At 39.0% G+C, this 23,154-nt stretch overlaps 1 protein-coding gene across 1 annotated transcript in view; it reads right to left on the bottom strand.

The window, feature by feature from the left end:
* Positions 1-1,397: 1,397 nt before the first annotated feature.
* MINAR2 (membrane integral NOTCH2 associated receptor 2) overlaps positions 1,398-23,154 on the bottom strand; it is a 31,077-nt gene continuing 9,320 nt past the window's right edge. Inside the window, exons 3-4 of the mRNA XM_045794795.2 lie at positions 12,573-12,800; positions 1,398-9,481 (exon numbers count right to left, since the gene is read on the bottom strand). Of these exons, the coding sequence (XP_045650751.1) occupies positions 9,302-9,481; positions 12,573-12,800 (408 nt within the window). The 3' untranslated portion in view covers positions 1,398-9,301. The remainder of the gene's footprint in view (positions 9,482-12,572; positions 12,801-23,154) is intronic.

Here is a 23,154-nt window from a genome sequence, read left to right on the forward strand (position 1 = left end):
ACCAGGGTGACTGTAGCTAGCACTGCCATTTGATATACAGAAACCTTGTTAAGAAAGTAAATCCCATGTGTTCTTAGCACTACGAGAATGTTTGTTTCCGCTTTCCTTTTTTTCTTTCCATTGTATCTATATGAGAAAATGGATCTTAGCCCAACCTATTGTGGCCATCATTTTGCAATAGACGGAATTCAAACCATCATGCTGTATGCCTTATATTTATATCGTGATGCCTGTCAATTATTTCTCAATACAACTGGAAAACAGATTGACTAGGGAAGTTCCTCGCCAAAAGTCGATAGGATCTTGAGCTGTATAGCTCACAGATTGCGATCTTCTTCTCCAGTATGAAACCTTTATTCCTTTTGCCTTTTCACTACTTGCTTTTATTTTGAAAATTTATTTATTTATTTTAGAGAGACAGAGTGCTCGAGCTGGGGGAGGAGCAGACGGAGAGAACTTCAAGCCAATTCTCTGTTGGGCACGGGGCTGGAGTGTGGGGGGTGGGGCACGGGGCTCTATCCAATAACCCTGAATTCACAACTTAGCTGAAACCAAGGGTTGGACGCTCAAAGGACTGAGCCACCCAGGTATCTCTCACTACCTGCTTTTTGTCTGTATAAAGTCATGTGATGATGGTACTCCTTCACTTTGGCAGTGATTGCTGAATTTACTGCTAATGCCACAGCTGCACCGCAAAAGTCCCTAGGCTTTCTTGCTAAGGTGGGTTTTAGGTAATAGAATTACGTAATTCTTGCTTGGTAATTGCTTTCAATTACCTATTGGCTAAACAAGGAGGAGTCTCTGCTAAAGGACATAAATCCCTCCTGCCTACCTGAATCAACACTTCTGGTATTGTAGCAAATATAAGATATTAACAAACAAGCCACTCAGGCAAAACAGGTTGATGCCCCTTCGGGTTTGTTCTTTGATTTACTTGACACAACAAACACATACACTGAATACAACAGGATGCAATTTTAGGGCATAATGTGGGGTGAGATAGTGAAAACAACAAAATTATTTTAAAATACTGAACAAAATTGAAAGAGTTCCCCCAATATTAAATGTGTACAATAATGAAAAGATTAATGAAGCTATAATTTGGATGTTGTGATATTGTATTTGTCAATATTTTATAGAATTTACAAAAATGTGCTGGAATATTTGCTTTACGAATTCATTTGCAGGTGGCAGAGCCAGGCTATCTCAGGAAACAAACACTACATGGAAGTCTAAAATAATCACAACTTTCACCTTCTTTTTAAAAGGCAGCAAGCCTACCTATAGAAGCTATCTGATGTAGAACTTTTTGAGAATAAGTTTTCATTTACCATTCAAGGATAGATAGATAGACAGAAGCATACAGTAAAACTGATATTTCTGCTGTATAGTTTTGAAGTTTTAATAACATGTACAGATCTGTGTATCTGCTACCAGAATTAGGACACAGAACAGTTCCATCTCCCCCCAAAAAACTCCTGCAGGCCGTCCCTTTGTACACACTCACACCACCCAGCCCTTGGCCACAGCTGATCTTTTCTTCATGGTTATCCTTTTAATTCTTGTCAAATACATTTTACTCAGAAGGGTTTCTACCCTTCTAGGGAGATCCCAGAAATCTCTTACTGTCTGGGTGATGGGGGTACCATTAAATATCATTTCCTTGTAACAGGTTCAGAGAGGAAATGCATTGAAATAGATAAAGGAGGTTAAGATGATATCATGATTCACCCTCCATGGGCACACACACAGGTGGCAAGATGAAATGGGAAGGACTAACCAAATATCAATACTAATTCCTTTCTCTTTCCCTAGCACATCCGCTGCCGTCTTCTCAACTGATTTCCATCTCAAACTGCACTGGCAGAGTGAAGGAGCCTTCCACGGGGGGCACGGACCCATAGTCTACACCATATTATTCAGAGATGTTGCCGACTCAAAAGAGGTTTACTGGATCAAAGTGATTTTCTTCCTGCCTTGGAATGATAAAAAGTTCAAGTTCTAGGAAGACACAGCTGACTAAGGAATCTCGTTTTAGATGGAGGGAGGAATGGAGATTCTCACTTCTTCCCAAGGGTGGGTGAAGAAGGGAAAGGAAGGTAATGTAAGTGGGTACCTTGAAAAATATGGGGTTTCTGAGAGATGAAACAAATTTGCTATTTCTTGAATGCAGTTTGAGAGCAGAAACCTCAGAGATGTACCCGATACAGTGAGTTCTGGGGAAAGAGGAGAGATGAATAAATGGTATATTTGGACAAGATCTCAATTCTCCCCGACATTCCCTGTGGCTTGGGAAGAGCATTGAAGCGGTCCATACTCGTCTCATGGCTCCAGAGTAAGCTGTGAAAATGAGCTTGGGGACTGAGCTGATGTCCATCTGAAGGGGCCACTTGGTCAAAAGAAAGTCGCAGATCGAGATATGCATTACAGTGACGCACGGGGACCATGAGAAGGGAGCTGATGGCTGGCGAGCCCAGCACACTCTGTGGGTGACCACTGTGTCCCCAGCCAGAGTCAGCTCCACAGAGCATGGACGGTGTGGGATAATGAAAGCAAAAGGAATGCCGCTCTCCCTGCCACAAGCGTGTGGATGATTATCGGGACGGACTTCTCCTTCCCAGACCTGTACCCGCTCCAGAAGACGGTGTAGGAAACTCAGAGTCAAGATCTGAATTTGATTGAGATTGAACTAGTAATCCTGATAAATGGCTCCTTGAACTGAATTTCCCCCAAGATTATTTTCCTGGAGGCAGATAAGTAGCTCCTTTGCTCCTCCCTCAAGCCCTTGGCTGTAGATTTTTAAACGTGTTACACAAATCTGGGATCAGATGGATTCACTTTGTATCCCAGAAACCAGCTTTCAAGACGGTATGTGGCAAGAGCGCTAACCTCTGACTCACCCAACAATCCCGCTGACACAAGAAAATCACTATTGCATTACCCGTGATGGCTCAAGCTTTCCCAGTACATCTTCGAGCACAAAACACATTTCTCAGATTCCATTTAAAATGCAATACCAGTTTCAGCACAACGTTTTAAATATCAAGTACGTATTGAATAAAAATCGGTTTTTAACTATGTTAAGGGTTACATTGCTCCTGAATTTTGTATTTCCGAGGATAGTAAAAAGGCCGGGCCTAGGGCCAGGACCCAGAGATGGCTTCTATCCCCACATCTGCCTTTTTGTCCCAGAGGGAAACGCTACCAAGCGGACCGTGCATTCGTGGGAGCCGAGAGGGAGTGTTTCGGCATTCACAAAACAACCCTGGAAAACAGTGGGCCCCCTCATTCCTGGCCCTCAGCTTTGACAGAGTTTGCTAAGGAGCCCACACTCTTCAAGATCTTTTCTCAACCTTAAAAGAAAGAATCACCAGGGGAGCTTGTTACACATGGAGACTCCGATTTAGCTGTCCCGGGATTCTGCATTCCTTAACAAGCACGCAGCACAATTTGAGGAGAGACCGCATGGAGGACTTGGTTAATGAGTTCTGTGCACTCAGCTTGAACAGCTGGGTCGGAAGACTTCTCAGTATGGGACCTCAATTACGGTCACCTTCCTGCACCGAGCACGCTCGACGGTCTCGGCAGGGCCCTGCTGCCCACGCCAGGCTTTCATCAGCACAATTAATCACTCCTGTTCTTTGCAAGTTCTCCACTCATTTGTCAGGGTTTCCATTTTAACACCAAAGAACGACAGTCCTCAAATTGTTTGGGAAGTCGTTTCCCATCCTGGTGCACACCTGCCATCTGGTGGTGAGAAGTGAACTCCGCGCTACAGGGAAATAAAAGCCACCATTTCTTTTGGCTTCCCTGACCTCGGGCTACGCTATCTCCCCCCGCCCCCCATTTGAAAACTCAAGAGTGTCTGCTCAGTGTATAAGTTTAAAAAACGATGTTGCCATGTTGTGCCTTGGTGCCTTACCTGGCAGGACTGGGGAGTGGGCATTGGAGGGATTCATTCCAGTAACGTCTCTGCTGGTGAGGTGGACCTGAATGTCTGTGGGAGGTTGTGCTCACCTCCAAGTGCGTTTGAGGTCAGTGCCTGTGGAACCAGGCTCCTGTCCGGGCTCGAGAGGAGCTGGGGCTTCCTGGGGCTGACATCTAACTTAGGGATGATCCGAGGCAAGGTTGGAGAAATCAGATCCTGTGTTCTGAAAAGCTGTGGTGGGGAAGACATTCTATCAACGTTATTTACTAAGAAAGAGTAATTAATCCATGACTATTCTTAATCAAGGGGTCAAGGGTTTACTTCTTATCTTACATAGAAGCCACATGAACCCTAAATGGACAAACAGACACAAGTTTAAGGCGTTTGCTTTTCCTGTTGGAGGGGGCACAACTGTGTTTGCACTTACTTAAATTGTGCATTTTCTGTATTTCCTCTGGGAGACTGGAGCTGAACAAGCACACACTGTGGGTGGAGGGCAGAAGAGAGAAACTACTCCTGTTTTTACCAAAATCTGGAATATTCCAAACTCGCATTCCAGTTTCGAGAAAATAAAAACGAGGCTGGAAAAAACATCCAGAGTAGGTTTAGATCATCGAGGCACTCACTTCAGTTTTTATCCTGACACATCTTTCGACGGCTCTGAACCTCAGTCTCTTCTCTTGTAAAATGCAGGTTTTATACTTCTCTCCCGAGATTGTAGCCGAGATGAAATGAGCTTGTGGAAGTGGAAGGGTTTCGAAATTATGAAATGTAGAAAGTATGTCTGTTCTGTTCCTATTGGCCTGAGACAGCTCAAAAGAGGGCCGGATGGACAGATCAGGTGTGTGTGCACGAGGCGGGTATGGGGTTGGGGGAGAGACTTGCTGTCCTCAGGTATCCACTGGGAATCTTTCTGAATAAATGGCTCTACGATTGTGTATTTATGTGTTGATGGTAATAAGCAAGAAAGAGAGAGAGAGGCAAACCATAAAGCAGACTCTTACCTCCAGAGAACCGCTGGTTGCCGGAGGAGAGGTGGGCAGGGGCATGGGTTAAATGGGTGATGAGTAACAAGGAGGGCCCTTGTTGTGATGAGCACTGGGCGTTGTATGGAAGGGATGAATCATTGGGTTCTACACCTGAAACTAATAATGCACTGTATGTTGATTGACTGGAATTTAAATGAAAACTTGAGAAAAAATTAACATAAAAATAAGTTTTTTTTAAGAACTAAGTTTAGAATTCATGAAAAAGTCTGGGATCTTTATATTAAAACGTATACCAATGGCAGCAAATACAGTGACAATATTCTCATAACATTGTAAACGTTTTAAACTTTAAAAAAATATATGTTGACAAAGTTTCGTTAACTGCCATTTGATTTATACCGACTGATAAAGTTTTGAATCTAGCCTAGCCATTGTTTTATAATTAAGTTAATAATCTAAACAGCATTTCACCAAACTTGATGCGAATTCCAATGTGAGGGATTTGAGAACTTATTTCATAATCGGAAACGAATTAACAAGTTTAATTAGCGTCAGAAGAATGCCTTCTTTCTTCTCTTTGTCAGGAACTTGAAAACAGTAAGTATAGTGTAAGTAAAACTGTGGGAGTCTTGACTCTCATCTCTACGGGCCAAAGAAACCTCATCAGGGAACATTTTATACCGAAACCACTAACTTCCCTATTTAAAAAATATTTTTAATTTCAAATTTTTCTTTTGAAAGAGAGCCTTTCATCTTCGGTTTTTCTATACACATAACCAACCCACACCGAATTCTCTACCTACTCTGTCTCTTTCCGGTAGGTTTAAGGCACCGAGAAAAAAAGAAGACCCCTGGAGATACCGCATACTCATTCCAGGCAGAGAGGAGGAGGAGGGAAAGGCGAGATTCTGAGGTAGAACCCTGAATCAGGACAGCACACGAGGAAGTCCTGCCCACTTCCTAAGAAGAGAGGGCCCAGTTTGCTCCTGAATTTTTCCAGCAGGCCACGCGAAGAAGGAAATTTGATCAGGTCCATGAGTCACAGTGTTCATAAAATGAGAGCAGAACCGCTCTGGCAGAAAGCTGCGTTCAGTTTCTGAAACTGCCCACTTCGGCTGAATATTCTCACCTCAAGTTGGGCAAGAGCCTGGACTAAGTGATTTTTTGGAAGGAACCAGCAAAGTTATCTTTCCTCTAGTGTGTGAGACTCTGTGAGTGTGTAAGTAGAAATCCAGAGAGCTTGAGATTTAATGGCCGTCTCTAATTATGGTTTTAAAATTATTTTTTATATTTGATAAAACTACCTTTTCAACGATATGAGGGGAGGCTTTAAAAACTGCTAATGAACAACAGGAATAGGGAAAAGGGGAATTAAAAAATATTTAAAGATACAGAGAGCTAAAATGTAGAAATTCAGATCGTCCCATATCTGACACAGCGGGAGATGATTTAATATTCCTAAATTTTTAACCAGTTGGAGGTTGGGAATGGAGCATCCCTAAGAATACCACTATTTTTGACTTCAGCCTATTCCGGGTCCCAGCTCTGCCTTCAGGAGAATGACTCTAAGGACAGCCGTGTCTCTTTTCTTGCAGAATGAGCAGGAATCAAAACTAGTCATTGCAAGAGCGGAAGGCAGGAGCTCCTGGCCACGTGACCACGCTCGGTGTCAGCACAGCAGCTGAACAGCCTTCAACTGAAAATGTCTCCGGTAAAATGCATTTTCCGGGGCTAACGGCCGACGGTAAATTTCACCACCAGATGGCAGGAGCGCACTCTGTATAAAATGGAGCCGCCAAGGGCACTTTTTCTTTGTTTTCCACTCCCTGAACTCTCCACTAGGTGGCAGCAATATGAACATAGTTGGAATAGCCATTAATGGGTTACGTAAAAAACAATTTCAATTCTTTCAAATCCGCTAGCAGCACTTTAAAAAAAGTATCCACAACTGGAATATTTATTCTCTAGGAAATGACCAGACTATTTGCTTTTAGGCCTCCCACACACTAACCTAATATCCCCAAACCAAACTAAACACAACAAAACAAAGCAACAGAATAAAACTTTTTCGGGGGGCGGGGAGCGCGTTTGAAAGTGCCTGGGAAAGATTATCCTTTGAAACCATTATTACTGAAGAATTAGTGGAACCCAGATTTTCTTATCCCAATTTAGAAAAAAAAAGTGACCAAAAGAGTCACTTTTTTGAAGATAATAAGAGTTATTATTTATTGACTACCGATTTTGTGCCAAGGATTGTATTTAAATGCTTTAAAAACATTGATTCACTGAATCTGGATCAGCGCTTTTTTCAAAAGCCCAGATTTGAACTTAAGCCTGTTTAGGGCCATCACCTCTGTATTTTCCATGACCTTATTGTGCTTTTTCTGCTAGAGCCATTTTCAAAACCCATACTAAAAGAGAGGTTGGCACGGCTTTCACAGTATGATTTTGAGTGCACACAGGGATGTATTCACTCAACTTATGACTTTCCCTTTCGTGTAGATGCATAATATTAATCCAATGAGGGATAATAATATATTCTGATTTTACAGTTACACTGAAGGCTAAAAGTGAAGATTGGTTTGGGAGCAACAGCAAAGTAATAAACACATTCATGCTGAAACATAAATGAGTGTTAGCGTCATGGAAGAGAGCAGAGGAGGACTGGAGAGAACAGGGGGGTACCAGGTGCTTGACGGGGGCAGAAGAGAAAGGTAATGAGATGGGGGGAGGGGGTCAGAAGTCGAGGTGGGCAGCTTCACACACTTCTCCTGTGGTGATCCCTGCGGAGTGCCCTTACAGAGCCTTACCTGTATGTGGCCCCGGACAGCTGGTTGTAACCCGGTGCACACAAATGCTTTCCATGCGTAGCAGAGACCTGAACATAGATCGAATTCCTTAGAAGCAAGCACTGGGCAGTCAAGCTTTGAAAAACAGAGTTAATACGAAGCGGTTGTCTGCCAGGCATCCACAGTGAGTGGGCCTGCCCTCAGGAATCCCCAGGACCTTCGTCTCTCCTTAATTCAGTTCTAAATTGGGCAGAACCTGTTACAGAGGAGAGGAGGAAGAATAAGTTAAGTGCTACAAATATGGCTAAGACAATTGTCGTGCACCACGAATTTATTGTATAGTAAAGGGGCACTTCAGTGTTCTTTATTTCAAGTATCTTTAGGAGAGATACAGTAGAATGGTGTGGTAATCCCAAAGGCTGATTAATGGCAAGAAGAGAAAGTCCCTTTTCTGCTTTATGCGCTAAACTTTGGGGGGTGGGAGCCTGGGGTGGGGGGAATCCTGAAAGAAGAGAAAGGATCAGGGATGAAAAGGATTTAGGATCTGGTGTTCTAGGACAAAGAGAAGGCAGTTGACTTGATTCTCCATCTGTGTCCAGCATCATGTCCCCAGTTATCTGCAGGCAATGGCAGGTGGCCTCAGGGTACCAAGAAGCTTAGCATATATTTGTAGTAAGAACCGTCCTTAACTAGGCAACTACTTACTAGGAGCCCGGTGTTGTTCTTATCTGTCTCTTGTTTAGCCCTTAGACGAGCCCTGCTGGGGAGCTGATCCTATCCTCTCTCAGAAAGGATACCTTGCCCAGGGTCCAACAGTTAGCAAAAGACACAGCAAGGATTCAGATCCTATTCCCTTAGCCGTGTTTCCTCTGCTTTTCTAGGGCCTTCCTCTGAGGCCATGGCTGGTGATACATACTTCCTGAGAGCCACCGGGGCTCACACTAGCCAATGTGGATCAATCAGTAAGCCCAATTGGCTCTACACGTAATTAATTACAGAACTAGGGCCTGTTCAAGTTTAGGTCTACTGAAATCGCTACCTCAAACAGAGGCATTATAAAGCAATCCTGGGAAAATGAGAATACGTTTGAATAAAGCCACCTTCCATCCCTTTTTCTGGCTTCAACAGGAATAAAAGAAGATAAAACAGCATGAATTCAACCCAACAGGCAGCACAACCAGTAGTTCTTACGTTGCACGTCTGAGGCAGCCAGAAATGCTTTGCTCAACTTTTTAGGGACGAGAGGAGGGGGCCGGTAGAAGGAGGTAAGACAAATCTGCAGGCAATTATTGGTGCTGTTCTGTTCCCTATCCTAAGTGTTTCACTTTGGTTGTGTATAGCAGTTTTTCTGTGGTTTTGATCCCCAGAATTCCTGCTTCCCAAAGGACAAAGATCCCTCTGGAATTCATACCAAGACTTCTAGAACAAAGGAGAGAAAGCCAGCATATCTCAGGCAACATTTGCATTCAACAAGACAATGACACTTAGCTGGACATTCAACAGTACATTCATACCACGTGAGCATGTTTTTCTGCAAATGTTTATTTGGAAAGATTTTTAAGAAATTTCAAGTGGCTGTATCGGCAGCAGTTTCTTTAAGTGAAAAGTGTGCTCACGGTCACTATGAAAACCAAGATGCAGGCAACAAGGAGCAAAATCAGACCTATACGGCAATATTTTGAATGCTTTTCTTGCTCCTCTTCCTTTTTCAATAAGGTATCAAAACCGGGCGTGTACATGTCTCCCAACCAAAACCGTAGGTCATTAGGATTTTCCTAAAAAGAAAAAAAAATTACATAGAATAGGATCAATCAGTAATCAGTCAGTGTTACAGACTAATTGATACTGCAGAACAACACCGTGAGAGGTACTGAAGGTTGATATCACACGGTCCCCAGTGAGGCTTAAGTGTCACAGCTCAAATATGAGAGGCTGGGCTTTGAAGAGCATCATTATTTCTCATCAGCAATGGCTTGCGGCTGAGCTGCCCACCCTCTCTCTGCCTCTCTAGTCTCAGTGGACTTTAAGTCTGCTTCGGGGGGTCAGTGAATAAGCTTTGGACTTCTTAGCGCCCTGCTAGGAGAGGAACGGGCACACACGTAGGGAGCTGGGCGGATGCTGGTGATGGCGGTGTAATTCCTCCACCACACTGCTGCGGTATCAACTTCCTGGTCTTAGAAAAGCTACAAGAGTAAAATGAAATTTGGCTGAGCTCTGCGGAAGGATAACCTTGCAATCCTTGTCTACTTGACTGGTACCCTTCATTTTCTAGGTGTCCTAATGCCTGCAATCCTCAGGAAGAACTTCTGTAATCCCAAACTCCTCTCGCATTCTGTTCCTCGTTAGCCCTGCTAACTGCATATGGGGCTTCTTTCCCCCTTTCTTATTTATAAATTCTTAGTAATTTAGAAAATTGGTATTGGCCAAAGGCACTTGGAGCTTTTACAGCCCGTAAGAGGTGAAGAGATTTCAGAAAATAAGTTATGGGCTCCGTCTGCTAGTTATGAGGTGCAGAGAGCTAGTGATGAAGGAAGTCGAATTAATGTAGTACAGAAAGAAATGCTAAAGAAAACGAAAGTCATGACTTTCAGAAGCATCCCTCAAAAGAGTGCTAAAGAATAGCATCATGAGGTCTGGAAGTGCTTTGAGGTGACTGTATGTATGGAGGATGGGGAGGGGAGGGAAGGACCCAGTTTCAGTGAAGCAATGCACCCATTTATATATATATATTTGATCTTTCTAAACATAGCACAGAATTTGCCAACAAAAATATTCCTCATTGCCAACGATGTTCAATCTCCTTTGCCTTACATTCAAACACTTTTTAAGTGTTTTTGAGCCTTATTTTCCCATTATTCTATTACTTAAATTGTAGTGTCAGCAAAAGTGGACTAATTATTGTTCTGACAATCTCTCTCACTTTCTGGTATTTGGGCCTTTTTTCTTGCTACTCTGGATGAGAACCTCCCTGCTCATGCAAACCATCCATATCTTTTGGAATTCTATGCATTCTTCAAGCCCAGCATACAGTAACTTTTTCTTGAAGCCTTTTTATAATCCAGCGTGATTTTGTCCTCTTTTGAATCTGCATAGCCCTTTCTACTATCACTACAATACTATCCTCTTCCTTTATCTTGTTATAAAATTATGACTTGTTACTTTGACCAGTTAGATGAACTTTTTGATGGCAGGGACAGTAATATTCATCTTCAAAGCCCTTTTGCCATTTGGGTAAACAATAAAGAGCAAAGAAGAGCCTCTGGCACTCGGTCCAGAAATATTTGTGAAAGAAAACAATACATACTTTCCTAATTGTAGAAAGTGACCTTTTAAGCAGCCCAAGTGTCCACCCAAAGACAAATGAACAAAGATGTGAGATATATATATAATGGGATATTATTCAGCCATAAAAAAGAATGAAATCTTGCCATTTGTAGCAACATGGATGGAGCTAGACAGTATAATGATAAGCAAAATAAGTCAGTGAAAGACAAATACCATATGATTCCACTCATGTGGTATTTAAGAAACAAAACAAATGAGCAAAGGAAAGAGAGAGAGAGAGAAACCAAGAAATAGACTCTAAGCTATAGAGAACAAACCGATGATTACCAGAGGGAAGGGGGCTGGGGGACGGGGGAACCAGAGGATGCGGATTAGGGAGTGCACTTTTCGTGAGGAGCCCTGGGTGAATTGTTGAGTCAATATATTGTACACCTGAAACTAATATAACACTGTATTTTAACTACAGTGGTATTAAGATAAAAACTTAATTTAAAAAAAAAGAAAAGAAAAAAAGAAACTAACTTCTTAGAGGTCCTGATCTTCAGACTCCTGATAAAAAAACCCACAAGATTACTGTTGCTATGGGAGAGCCTCTGTTGTGGAAACTTCTCTGGAAAAGAAGCTACATTAAGGAGGAGATACATTAAATCTACTAGGAGATCAAAAAAACCTCAAAGACTCTGGACAACAAGATATTTCAAGAGTGCACATTTGAGATTCTTAAAAGTGTAAGATTTTAAGGGGACACAATATTATCCCCTTTGCAACAGAAAAAAATCTTCAGGTGCTTAAGGTATGGGGCTCCGAGCAGATACACCTTCTTAAATGAAGTGTTTGTGGAAGAAGTCAGGCCGCCCTGACCCTAGGGCAGGCAGAGGCAAGCCAAGGCTAGGGAGGAATGCAGCCCACTCAGAAAACAGAGGGCCACTCTCCCTGCTTTGCAGGTATTTCTACATCTTCTATGTGATAGATGACACCAGGGGGAAAAAAAGAAAACAAAGAAAAACTGAAGTTGGGTTTAAGCTGGGTGAATGAGTTCATTGCATACTTTTCCTGTGTTGAAATGTTTTTGTTTTGTTTTGTTTTGTTACTGAGACACAGGAAAATGTCCAAAATGTAAATCTGCCATCTTAAATCCCTGAGTGGGCTTGGCATAAGATGACCCTTGATGAGAACTCCCTTGCACCGTGCCTAAGACAGAGCACGGAATAAATAGTTCTGAATCAATGTAGATGAGGGAATTCTTAAGTCTTCATGAAATAAATGATCACAAAACTAGGGGAAAACATACATAATCTGGCAAATTAATTTTCAAAACCATTTACCTTCTAGGTAAACCTTTCTGTGTCACATCATTTCTTTCTCTCCACACCAGACAGATGCCAGTAAGGGCTGACATAGTATAGGTCAGAACAAATCCATAAACACGTATTGAGTAGGAGAGAAAAAGGGATGTCAGGGGCCAAAATGACCTGAAATCTAGAGATCTGGGTCTAGTAAAGAGTGCTTGTCACTTTAATACCCATTTTTTTTAAAGGAATATTTAACTGATCTAAGGAGGTGATTCTTTGCTTTGAGTACCTTCAGATGCCCAGAAAGGTTTGTGTGCAGGGAATGCCTGTCATACTCCTCAACGGTCCATGAGGGATGCTTTCTTCTTTCTTCCATAGCTTCCTCCAAGCTTAGGTCACCATAGAGCGGGTTATTCTTCAGAACTGACGACAGGGATGGTGGGGGATGGTCCCCAGCAAGAGGGCCCTCTGCACCGGATCGCCTCATTCGCTGCGCGGTAATGGTCTTCTTTTCTCTCTGATGGGAGACACAGTGACACAGCTTCTCTTACCAATGGGCCACTGGTGGCAGAAGATGCAATGTGAAATAACGGTCCCTGAAAATTTGCTCCTTCTGCCTGGAAACCCAACAGATTGGGACAATGAATGAGGAAAGGATTCTAGGCTCTAGTCTGACCTAGAATCCCGCCATTAATTAATTTTTTTCTTTGCATGTGATCTTGTTCAGCTCCAGTGATCATTCATTAAAATGCTCTTTTATAGAACTAAAAAGAAAGAACATTGTTCTTTAATTCAAATAGCAGAATTCTGAACAAAGCCAATTTTTTTCCAGCTCACTTGCATTGAGATTTAATGACATTTTACTTCTATTTGTGCATTCCATGACTGATAAAAATAATATTTAATGTTGCAGTATTAATCCAGCAAAGTCAAGATTAAAAGGCATTTTATAGATATGCTTTGGCTTTCACAAAAACTCTCTTGGGACTCCTATTTCAGACAGCTTGGAGGACAGAACAGCATCCTACTCCTTTATGTGTCTACACACCAGCTGGCTATAAGATGGCTCCAATATTGACTTTCAGATTTTTTAAATCTTTTTTTTTTTATTGAAGCAAAACATATATATAGAAAAGTGGGCATAAATGTATAGCTCAATAAGAAACAGAACATTACCAGCATACCTCTTGTTCCCCTCTATGATACCCTTGCCCTCTCCCTGCCCAAGGACAGCCAGTATCTCAAACTTAACAGTGTAGGGTAGTTGCGTTTTCCTGTGTCTGATTTGAACTTCAGGTTTTTACTTTGCTTATTTTTTTCCTTATAACTATAAAATTATTATGGGGGTAGAAAAATTTAGCATTAAAATTTGTTCATTGGCTGAATAAAATGAAGAAGCAGCAAAAAACTTATAGATTAATGGCTCAGTTATCATGGGACATCAAGGGAGAGGAATTCCACGTAAGTTAATTTTCAGAGAACTTAGGTTTAACCCTTAAAAACTGGTGACACATTTCATGAATTGGCAGCAATTTTTCAATACGTGTGTTTCACATATTTCAGCCTTCCTAAACAGAGAAGTTTCAATAGCAATTAATATTCCTCTGAGTCATATTTATGACCAACAAGACACTGATTTGCTCAGCATATATTGGAGTATATAGGTCACATTAAATATGTATTTATGTAAGCTGGGTTGTGAACTAATATTACATAGTTTCCTTCTGAAATGACTGATAAGCCAAAAAAAAAAAAAAAAATCATCCAGATAAAACCATTCACATTCTCTTTGGCCTTAGGTTTCCCTAATTTTCTTAACCCGTACGTTTTTTACATACTTAGAGGTCAAGTCGGAGATCTTCTCTGAATTTATTAGGTTGTTGGTCTGCTCAAAATCAATTTATATTCTTCAATACTGAAATTTGCAATGAAATAATACATCATCATGCCTTAACATTTGTCTTTAAGATGGATGGCCTCATAAAAAAATGTTTCTGAATTGAGAAAAAACAATTTGATATGAAATTTAGATCATTTCAGCTTAGCATAATTCTGACTCAATTTTTTTTTTCTTCCCCCAAGGCTAGACATCTTTGATCATCTTTGAGAGGGATAATTCTTCAGACATTGACAAATTTGCTTTGTCAGTTTTCTTGCCTGCTAGACTATTCCTTGAGCTTCTTATAAGAAAGCTCTATAAATGAGGAAAATATGGTTTGGGGGGTCAGGAAAAAATAACACTCTATTGCAATGTATGAAGACCTTGGAAAACTAATAGGTATAAGATAACAAAATAATTTTAATAAGTATTAATTCAGAGCTATAGTCTAAAAAGAACGTTCAAGCCCTTAATTCTAAACCACATTCTTGAAAGTCTGAGGTTATCCTAATATATGGTGCCCTTTATTTTTTGTGTTGCATGACAATTTTATGTCTGAAGGACATGTGAAGAGAAAATTAATAGAATATCTTTGCTAAGAATTTGATGGCAGAATAAGAAATACTAATTATGGTTGAGGTTCATTTATATGTTGGCAATTTTTTCAAATACCTTAAGAAAGAAAATAAAAAAGCACGTATTTCTTCTAACTCTTGATACCACATTCTGGATAGATTACACTTACCAAAGGAAAACTCAACAGTTTACTCTATTCTTTAAGTAATATAAACTCTAAGATAATTTGTATTCTAAAATATTTAAGGAAAGTAACACTTCAAAGCTTACCTAGACTTTTCTGTATTCACTGTTACTTTGTCCATTTATCCTTTATACATTTTAGTCATTATCTACACCATTTACATATAAGTAAACTATCATTCAGCAAAAGGAGTGAAACAGAATGCATATTGAGACAAACAAAAACTTAGACTACAGAATTGATAGGCCAATAAAGAAAGAACCTCTAAAAAAATGTACTTCAGGAAGAAACTTGACAATAAAAGTAAAGATTGAGATGCAAAAAGAAATGCTGAGGAAAAGAAAGGAAAAAAGAAAGAAAATTGATAAATCTCTCTCTATTTCTATCTAAGCAAGTATTGATTTTATGGTAAAATACAGATAATAATTACTAATTTGTGAGTTTTTAAATAAGGGACAATTTAATCACTGGACTGCAAAATTTAACACAGATATTTTTGATTAGAACATCTGAAGAAATATCAGTGAGAGCATAGAAATATTAGTAAAAATAGAGAAAGAATATATAGTTTCTAAATCAGTAGACCAGTAGAAAAAAGATAAAAGAAATTTGATCATAAGACAATAAAACTGAAACAAAGAATAGGAGGAACCTCAGGAAAACAGAAAAATTTTAGAAATCATCGTGTTAAATGTAAATAGACTAAATCTTCTATTTTAATGACAGAGATTCTCAGATCAGATTTTTAAAATTAAATTATGTAATATTTACAAGAGGAATACCTAAAATATAAGGACTCAAAGAATGAGAGTGAAGGATGTGAAAAGATATACTGGCAAATAGAGAGAAATGAGAGCTATGTATTGTGATGACTGGTTAAATGCTTATGAATTTTATTCTCCCTTCATGAGCATAAAGGATGACTGTCTTCCCCAGTCTGGCTTGAAGTTACAATGGGACCAGCTCTTTCCTAGTCGACGATGTATGGATAAAAATAACAGAAACTACCATTGAACCTGGTCCTTGAAATCTCTCACAATATTTTTGGCTCACTGTCCTCATTTCCACTTTTGTGTCACCATTAAGCAAGGGTTCTGTGATGGCAGAACTTCAGGATGAAAGAACTTGAGGCTGTGGGTTATTTCTTGGAAAAGAGCTGCCATTAAAATCCATCTGCCCTTCCTCAGACCTTTCATGAGCAAGAAAATTCTTTTATTTTTGGAGTGCCTGGTGGCTCAGTCAGTTAAGTGTCTGACTCTTGATTTCAGCTCAGCTCATGAACTCAGGGCCCTGGGATTGAGTGCAGCATTGGACTGTGAGCTCAGCAGGGAGTGTGCTTGAATATTCTCTCTCTCCCTCTGTCCCTCTCCCTGCATGCTTGCGTGCTCTCTCTAATAAATAAATTGATCTTTTAAAAAAAATCTTTTATTTTTAATTAGTGATATTTTGTGGGGATACATGTCATCACAGGATAGCCTATCCTATCCTTCCCAATACAGAAAGAGGTTTATCTTAAAATTCCACAAACATGTGGCATGGACTTAGGAACCAAGAAGTGGAAAGGGATGAAAAAAACATCAGCAGCAGGAATGATGGTTATTCATATCTTAGAGGAAAAAAAATTGGCATGAATGTCATGTGTCATAATTGGGAATCCAATCACCTGTAGCTCTGGGAGAGATACTTGTAAATAATCAGAACATTTATGTACGTATGATGACATTATCATAATCAGAGCATTAATGTGATACAAGAAAGAGATGAGACTAAAGAAAGAGTTGGACAGTTGAAAAGAAGGAATGAAAAAGAGTAGAGAGGACCTAGAAATTTGATGCCTTCTATCCTTCTACTGTTGAAAATCTGTTTGTGGACCCCAACAGTAAAACACAGATTAAAAAAAAAAAAAAAAAAAAACATTGAGCAAAATATACCTATTGAAATTTCTCAGTCGAATAAGGTAACTCAAGATAAATATCATGTTAGGCTGTGCTTTCATAACTCTTATCCCTGAGAGCCTCTGTGTGGTTGTCACTGACTCTAAAAATACAGAAATGGAGCAGGAAAGCAAGACATTAAAGCCCACTTGAGTGTTATGCCCTCAAAGAACTTTAGGTGTATTTATTGACATATAAAGTTGACTGCAAGTAGTCAGTTAGGTCAGGTAAGATTACATCAGAAGGGGGAATGAAGCATGAGAGACTATGGACTCTGAGAAACAAACTGAGGGCTTCAGAGGGGAGGGGGGTGGGGGAATGGGATAGACTGGTGATGGGTAGTAAGGAGGGCACGTATTGCATGGTGCACTGGGTGTTAAACGCAACTGATGAATCGTCAAACTTTACATCAAAAACCAGGGATGTACTGTATGGTGACTAACATAATATAATAAAAAAATTAAAAAAAAATTACATAAATAAATAGCTTCCTAAAGTCTGTAAGAAATATATGACCAAAGAAATCACAAGCCTACACCTAAAAGCTTTTGAATGTTTAGAATTAAAAAACAAAACAAGAGAAAGCAGTAATAATAACCCTAGATAAATTTCCTTAAGTACAAGTAAACTTTGAAGCCTATCCTTGAAGAATGGTCTACTTCTGATGTGGCAAAAAGAGAACAGTGAATGAAGGGATGCTTCCTAGAGGGTGGAATCAAGGACCATAGAGAACAGTGCACCAGAAGTTCTTCTACAAAACAGAATCACGGCCTAATCAATCTTCCACAACTTCAAGGAAGGAGGGCTGCACAAACTATTCCCATGGGATCTCAGAATTACTTTGGAATAGTGACTGCCATGTCTTTACCTTATTTAATTAATTTCTTTTTAAAAGATTTTATTTATTTATTTTTGCAGGAGAGAGAGGGGAGAGAGAGAGAGACAGAAAGTGCACAAGCGGTGGGGAGGGGCAGAGGGAGAAGCAAACTCCTGGCTGAGCAGGGAGCCTGATGTGGGACTTGATCCCAGGATCCTGGGATCATGACCTGAGGTGAAGGCAGACGCTTAACTGACCGAGCCATCTAGGCACCCACGACTGCCATCTCTTTAATTTTCCCATTCAGAAAGGAAGAATTTATAGATATAAAATAAATATTTATATAATATATGAATTATATAAAATATAATATATAGATATATATATTACATAAATGTGTTTAAAAGAATGATAAACTGTGTCAGAGCCTGGCTAGCAAATCCATTTCTTCTTTATGGGCATACAACAGTCCATGGAGTAGGACATAGGACTGGATTGGGACATGTCCCAACTCAGGGTTGATCCCTGAAATCCCTGGAAAGATTCCTGGATTACTCTCTTTCCAATCTATAGACCCAACAGAGATTCTGATATAGTAGATCCCTAAGAAGGAACAGTCTGGATTCCGCTTGGAAGTCAGGCCCCTAGGACATCCATCCATATCACCCACATCAGACCTTATGTGGGAGGTACATTTTATTGTGTTAAGTCACTAAAACTTTGAGTGTATTTGTATCCACAACATAACTTAAACTACCACTAAGAAAGTAAATAGATTTTAAGACAAAAGATTTGTTAGATACAGAGGATAGCTACAAAATGAATAAAGGGAGATATCATTAGTAAAATACAATAATTCTAAGCTTATATGTATCTAATAGTCTCAAACTTTATAAAGCAAACTGGAGATAATTACACGGAGGAATTAATACATATAATTTTTATCAAGCAGACAAAACAATTACTAAAGATAAAGAGGATTTGAGCAATAAAACCAAGTTTGATCAAGTAACATATACTGAGATCTTTATTAAACAATTGAAAACATTAATTTTTAAAATATACACTGCATATTTACAAAAATTGATAACGTGCTAGACTCTAAAACAAATTTCAAAGACTCAGTATTATATGGATCATGCTGTTTGAACACAGTTAACTAAGAAATTTATATATTGTATTATATGGATCATGATGTTTGAATATGGTCACCTCAGAAATTTAGATATCAATATCGAAAAATTAATTTAAAGTACCACATTTTGTAGAAAACTAAAACATACACTTCAAGGAAATAATAATGGAAATTAAGAATTTAGAACAGAATGAAAATGAAAAATGCTACATATGCAAAATTGTTGGCTGGAGCTGAAATAGTATTTTGAGGGACTATTATAGAAATATATGCTTCATGATAAAAGCAGAATGAGAAAATTAATGAGGTAATAACAAACAATAAAGATAGAAGTAGGGAAAATTACACTGTATGTTAACTGCAATTTAAATAAAAATTTAAAAAAGATAGAAATCAATACGTATTACAAAGGAAAAAACAAATACACAATGGAGAGGATGAACAGTGTTGAAAGCTATTTCTCTGGAAGGGCTGGAAAGATTGAAAACACCTCCACAATACTGCTCAGGAAAAAAAGGCACAAATCCACAGGGTTAGAAGTGTAAAAGAAACATGAGTAAAGACACAGCAGAGATTAAGAAATGTAACAGGGGAATAATGAGAGCAATTTAAAAAATTTACATGCAATTGGGCAGTTTCTCACATAGCTTAGCCAGCTTAAGGAAAAAACAGAAAATGTTAATAAACCTGTGATCATTTGGCTAATTGAATCAAGAGTTTAAAATCGACCCCAACTGCACACAAATTGAAAAATAACAGGCCAACCAAGTGTTGCAGTCAACTTCTACCAGATATTCTTGAAAACGGATCATCCCTATTTTTGTCAAACCCTTTCAGAAAATAGGAAAACAAAGAATACTCCTCAGTTCATTTTATGAGGTTGGTATAGACTTGAGACAAAGGGAGTAAGTAAAAGAAAAGGTAATTTAATAATAGGCCAATTTCTCTTACAAGCACAATGAATAAATCATGAATAAACTATTGCTAAAAAGAATCCTACAATATGTATAAATTCTACATACCAGGATAAGAAAGATTCATACCAGGAAAGAATTTTTACCTAGAGGGTGATTTAAAAAATTAGAAGATTAATATAATCCACCACGGTAACAGGAAAAAAAAAAAAGAATTTTGGAACAGATTATGAAAAAGATTTTGAAAACATTCGAACATATTTAAAGCACACTTTCTTAGCAAACTAGAAATACCAGGGAATCTTTAAAAACTAATTAGGAAAATCTGCCCAAAACTTCCAGGGCACAGTTTACCAAATAGTTGCAATATTAGAAGCATTTGTTTTAGTTTCAGAATTAATACAAGGATGCCGGTAATCACAAACATTCATATGTTATTGCAGTGGAAACCCTAAGCAATACAATAAGAACAGAAAAATAAATGAAAGGAATAAAGGTTTTAAATAATGAAACAAAACAGCAGATGGCATGATTATCTATAGGGATATGTATCGTCAAAATAAAACAGATTAACAGACTTTCCGGATTTAAGATCAATATATAATAAATGCAGTCTATAATAATCAATGACATACATGAGTAACACTTTATTATGAAATATGATTTAAAAGATTCTAGTCTTAAGAGCATAAAGTGCTATCAATATTTAGATATAAACCTAACGAACTTTATGAAAACTTCTATGTGGAGAATTATAAGACATCATTGAAGGGCCATCTGAAGTACTGAAGAAATGAAAAATATATACCATGTTTATGGATTGGGAGAATCAAGATCATAAAGATTTCCATTTCCCCCCAATTTGATCTGCAATGAAATCCCTTTCATAATCATAATGCAAACAAGACCTTTTGTTTACCTATTACTTGTGGGAGTACAAACAAATTTGTGGTCCCCAGTGATCACATTAATTCTGTTTTCCAAATTACTAGAATGGCTATCTTTATAAAACACAGGTTTGATCGTGTGATTCTCTTGCTTAAAAATTTCACAAGCCCTCAAAATTTTCAGGATAAAATTTAAAATCTAAACAACAACTACCAAGACTTTGTATTCTGACCCAGGCCTCTCTTGAACCTTGTTTCCTGCCTTCTTCTCCATCTAGCCAGGGCTCTGGAGTCCCACACATACTATTGTACCACTGAAGGTGTCCTTCAAAAAGGTGTTAGTGCCAGAGGAATTTGGGTCTGGTCTGAGAGCAGTATGGTGGGACAGTTTCGGTGTTGTTTCTGGCAGCACACCATCCAAGGCTAAGTTTCAGACCCCACTGAAGACTTTGTGAACTGCATAAATTTAGCATAACTTGATAAATCATGTTCTGATATTTGCACGTAAATCCCTGAGCAACTGAGCTATGCCCCTCAACTTCCTAGATAATAATTTAAGTGCATCAAAGATTCTATAACATTTCCCCAAATATAGGCTTAAAAATGGGAGACTATTGTGTATGCACGGCTGTTCTTTTCAGAGCAGTAAGTGGAGGATTAGGAATAGAGATATTTTTAGAGAAGGCACGACAGATCTCAAGGACCTGTCCAGAGACAGGTTGTTAAGAGGTGTAATTATAGCCTACGAAACAAACAAACAAAAAACACCAAAAAAATCACCCAAAAGAAAAAACTGACACAGAAGAGACATTAGAATTTAAGGGGAAAAGTTAGCTATTGAGACTGAAAACAAAGCAAGGAAATGTGATTAGGGAATAAACCCAGGAAATGACACTGTCTAGAAATCAAGGGAAGATCAACTTCTTATCCTTGGCCTTTTGGTCCAGCTCACAGGTTTAGCACAGAATGCTTCTGGAAGCCAGGAAAATATAAAACAAAGAGATTAGTCTGAAAAGATTCTGAAGTCTAACTGCTAATCAGAAAAAAAGGGGGGGGGGCCCACTACAGTATCTGAAAAAACATATTTTATTATTTAAACTAAAAAAAAGAAATTTTGCCTTTTCCTCTCATTACCTCGTTTTATAAAGGGATTGGCAGAGATATTTGAATACAATTCCAAATGCCTTCATCAGATACATGCCCCAAATTATTTTAACAACCAGAAACATTAGATTTTGGCGAACGTTTGTTCATTGCACTGAGATGAAATTTATTGTGAAGCTTCTTTTCTTCTCTAGTGAAAGAATCTAAAAAAAGTATAAATAGAGTGGAATCAGGAGATACATGCTCGCTCCTGCAAACATGGTGACCTGTGTGTTTGCGCGGGATGGAATTCACAGTGTCCGGGGTTACTGGCAAGAGTGAGAACAAGGGCTTACTTTTCTATATGCCTAGAATTGCTTCTGCATGTAAAAATGGCTGACAGAATTTCCTCTGAAAGTGTACTGTGAATTTTTAAAAAAAGCTTTGGGAGATAAATCATGGATGGAAATATGATGCATATATTTAGGAATTTGGCTTCATACTTGGGATTATATGATATGAGTTTTAATGGCTGAGTTACCATTAATTTTGAAGGCACTGGTTGTAGGATAAGTCCTTCGACATTCCCTGAGGTGGTCTGACCCCCCAAACACCAGGCACCTGGGTGGTGTGAGACTCAGGGATCAGCTGATGGGACTCTGAAGTCTTTGTGGATTTCATGTGAGTATAAAACCTACTGCTTGAATTATGGATTGACAGATGTACTGACAATATTCCCTAACACCACCATCTCTACACAACCCCCCCTCCATCCGCAGTATAAATAAATAAAAAAAATGCAAGTAGTCTTATTTACTGTTTTTCAAAATCTAATGAAAGGATAATTTCAACACCATTTGGAATATTGTCTAATAATAATAATAATAATAATACACATTTCTTAAACTTTTACAGGAAACCTTTTCTCTCAATTGTTTTTACCTCATATTTTTATTTGTTTTAATTTTTAAACAGATATGTAAAATTAATTTTATACTAATTTTTTAAGTGGAAATATTGAAGCATGAACGAAATAAGGGCCATAGTAGAGGTGTCTTAAAGTGGCTTACTGTGGGTTTGAGACAAGAAGTCAAGTTTCTGGAGCGCCTGGATGGCTCAGTCGGTTAAGCATCCATCTGCTTTCGGCTCAGGTCATGATTTCAGCATCCTGGGATGGAGCTCTGTGATGGGCTCCCTGCTCCCTGTGGAGCCTGCTTCTCCCTCTCCCCCTGCTCCTGCTCTCTCTCGCTCACTCTGGTGTGTGTGCACTCTCTCTAATAAATAAAATCTTAAAAAAGAAAGAAACAAAGTTTCTAATCTCTTTATTCAATGCTCTTCCATTGGCTTAATGTATCCCCAACAGAGTGAAGGTTTTAAGTGAAGAACTTCTGACAGCTGCCACTTTATGCACCCCTAATAAACTTCAATACAGCTGGTATACTCACCGCCTTCTTCCAGGAAC

This window comes from Ursus americanus, chromosome 5 (assembly GCF_024610735.1).
Source record: "Ursus americanus isolate L20-20 chromosome 5, mUrsAme1.1.p, whole genome shotgun sequence".
In the NCBI taxonomy this organism is placed as follows: Eukaryota; Metazoa; Chordata; class Mammalia; order Carnivora; family Ursidae; genus Ursus; species Ursus americanus.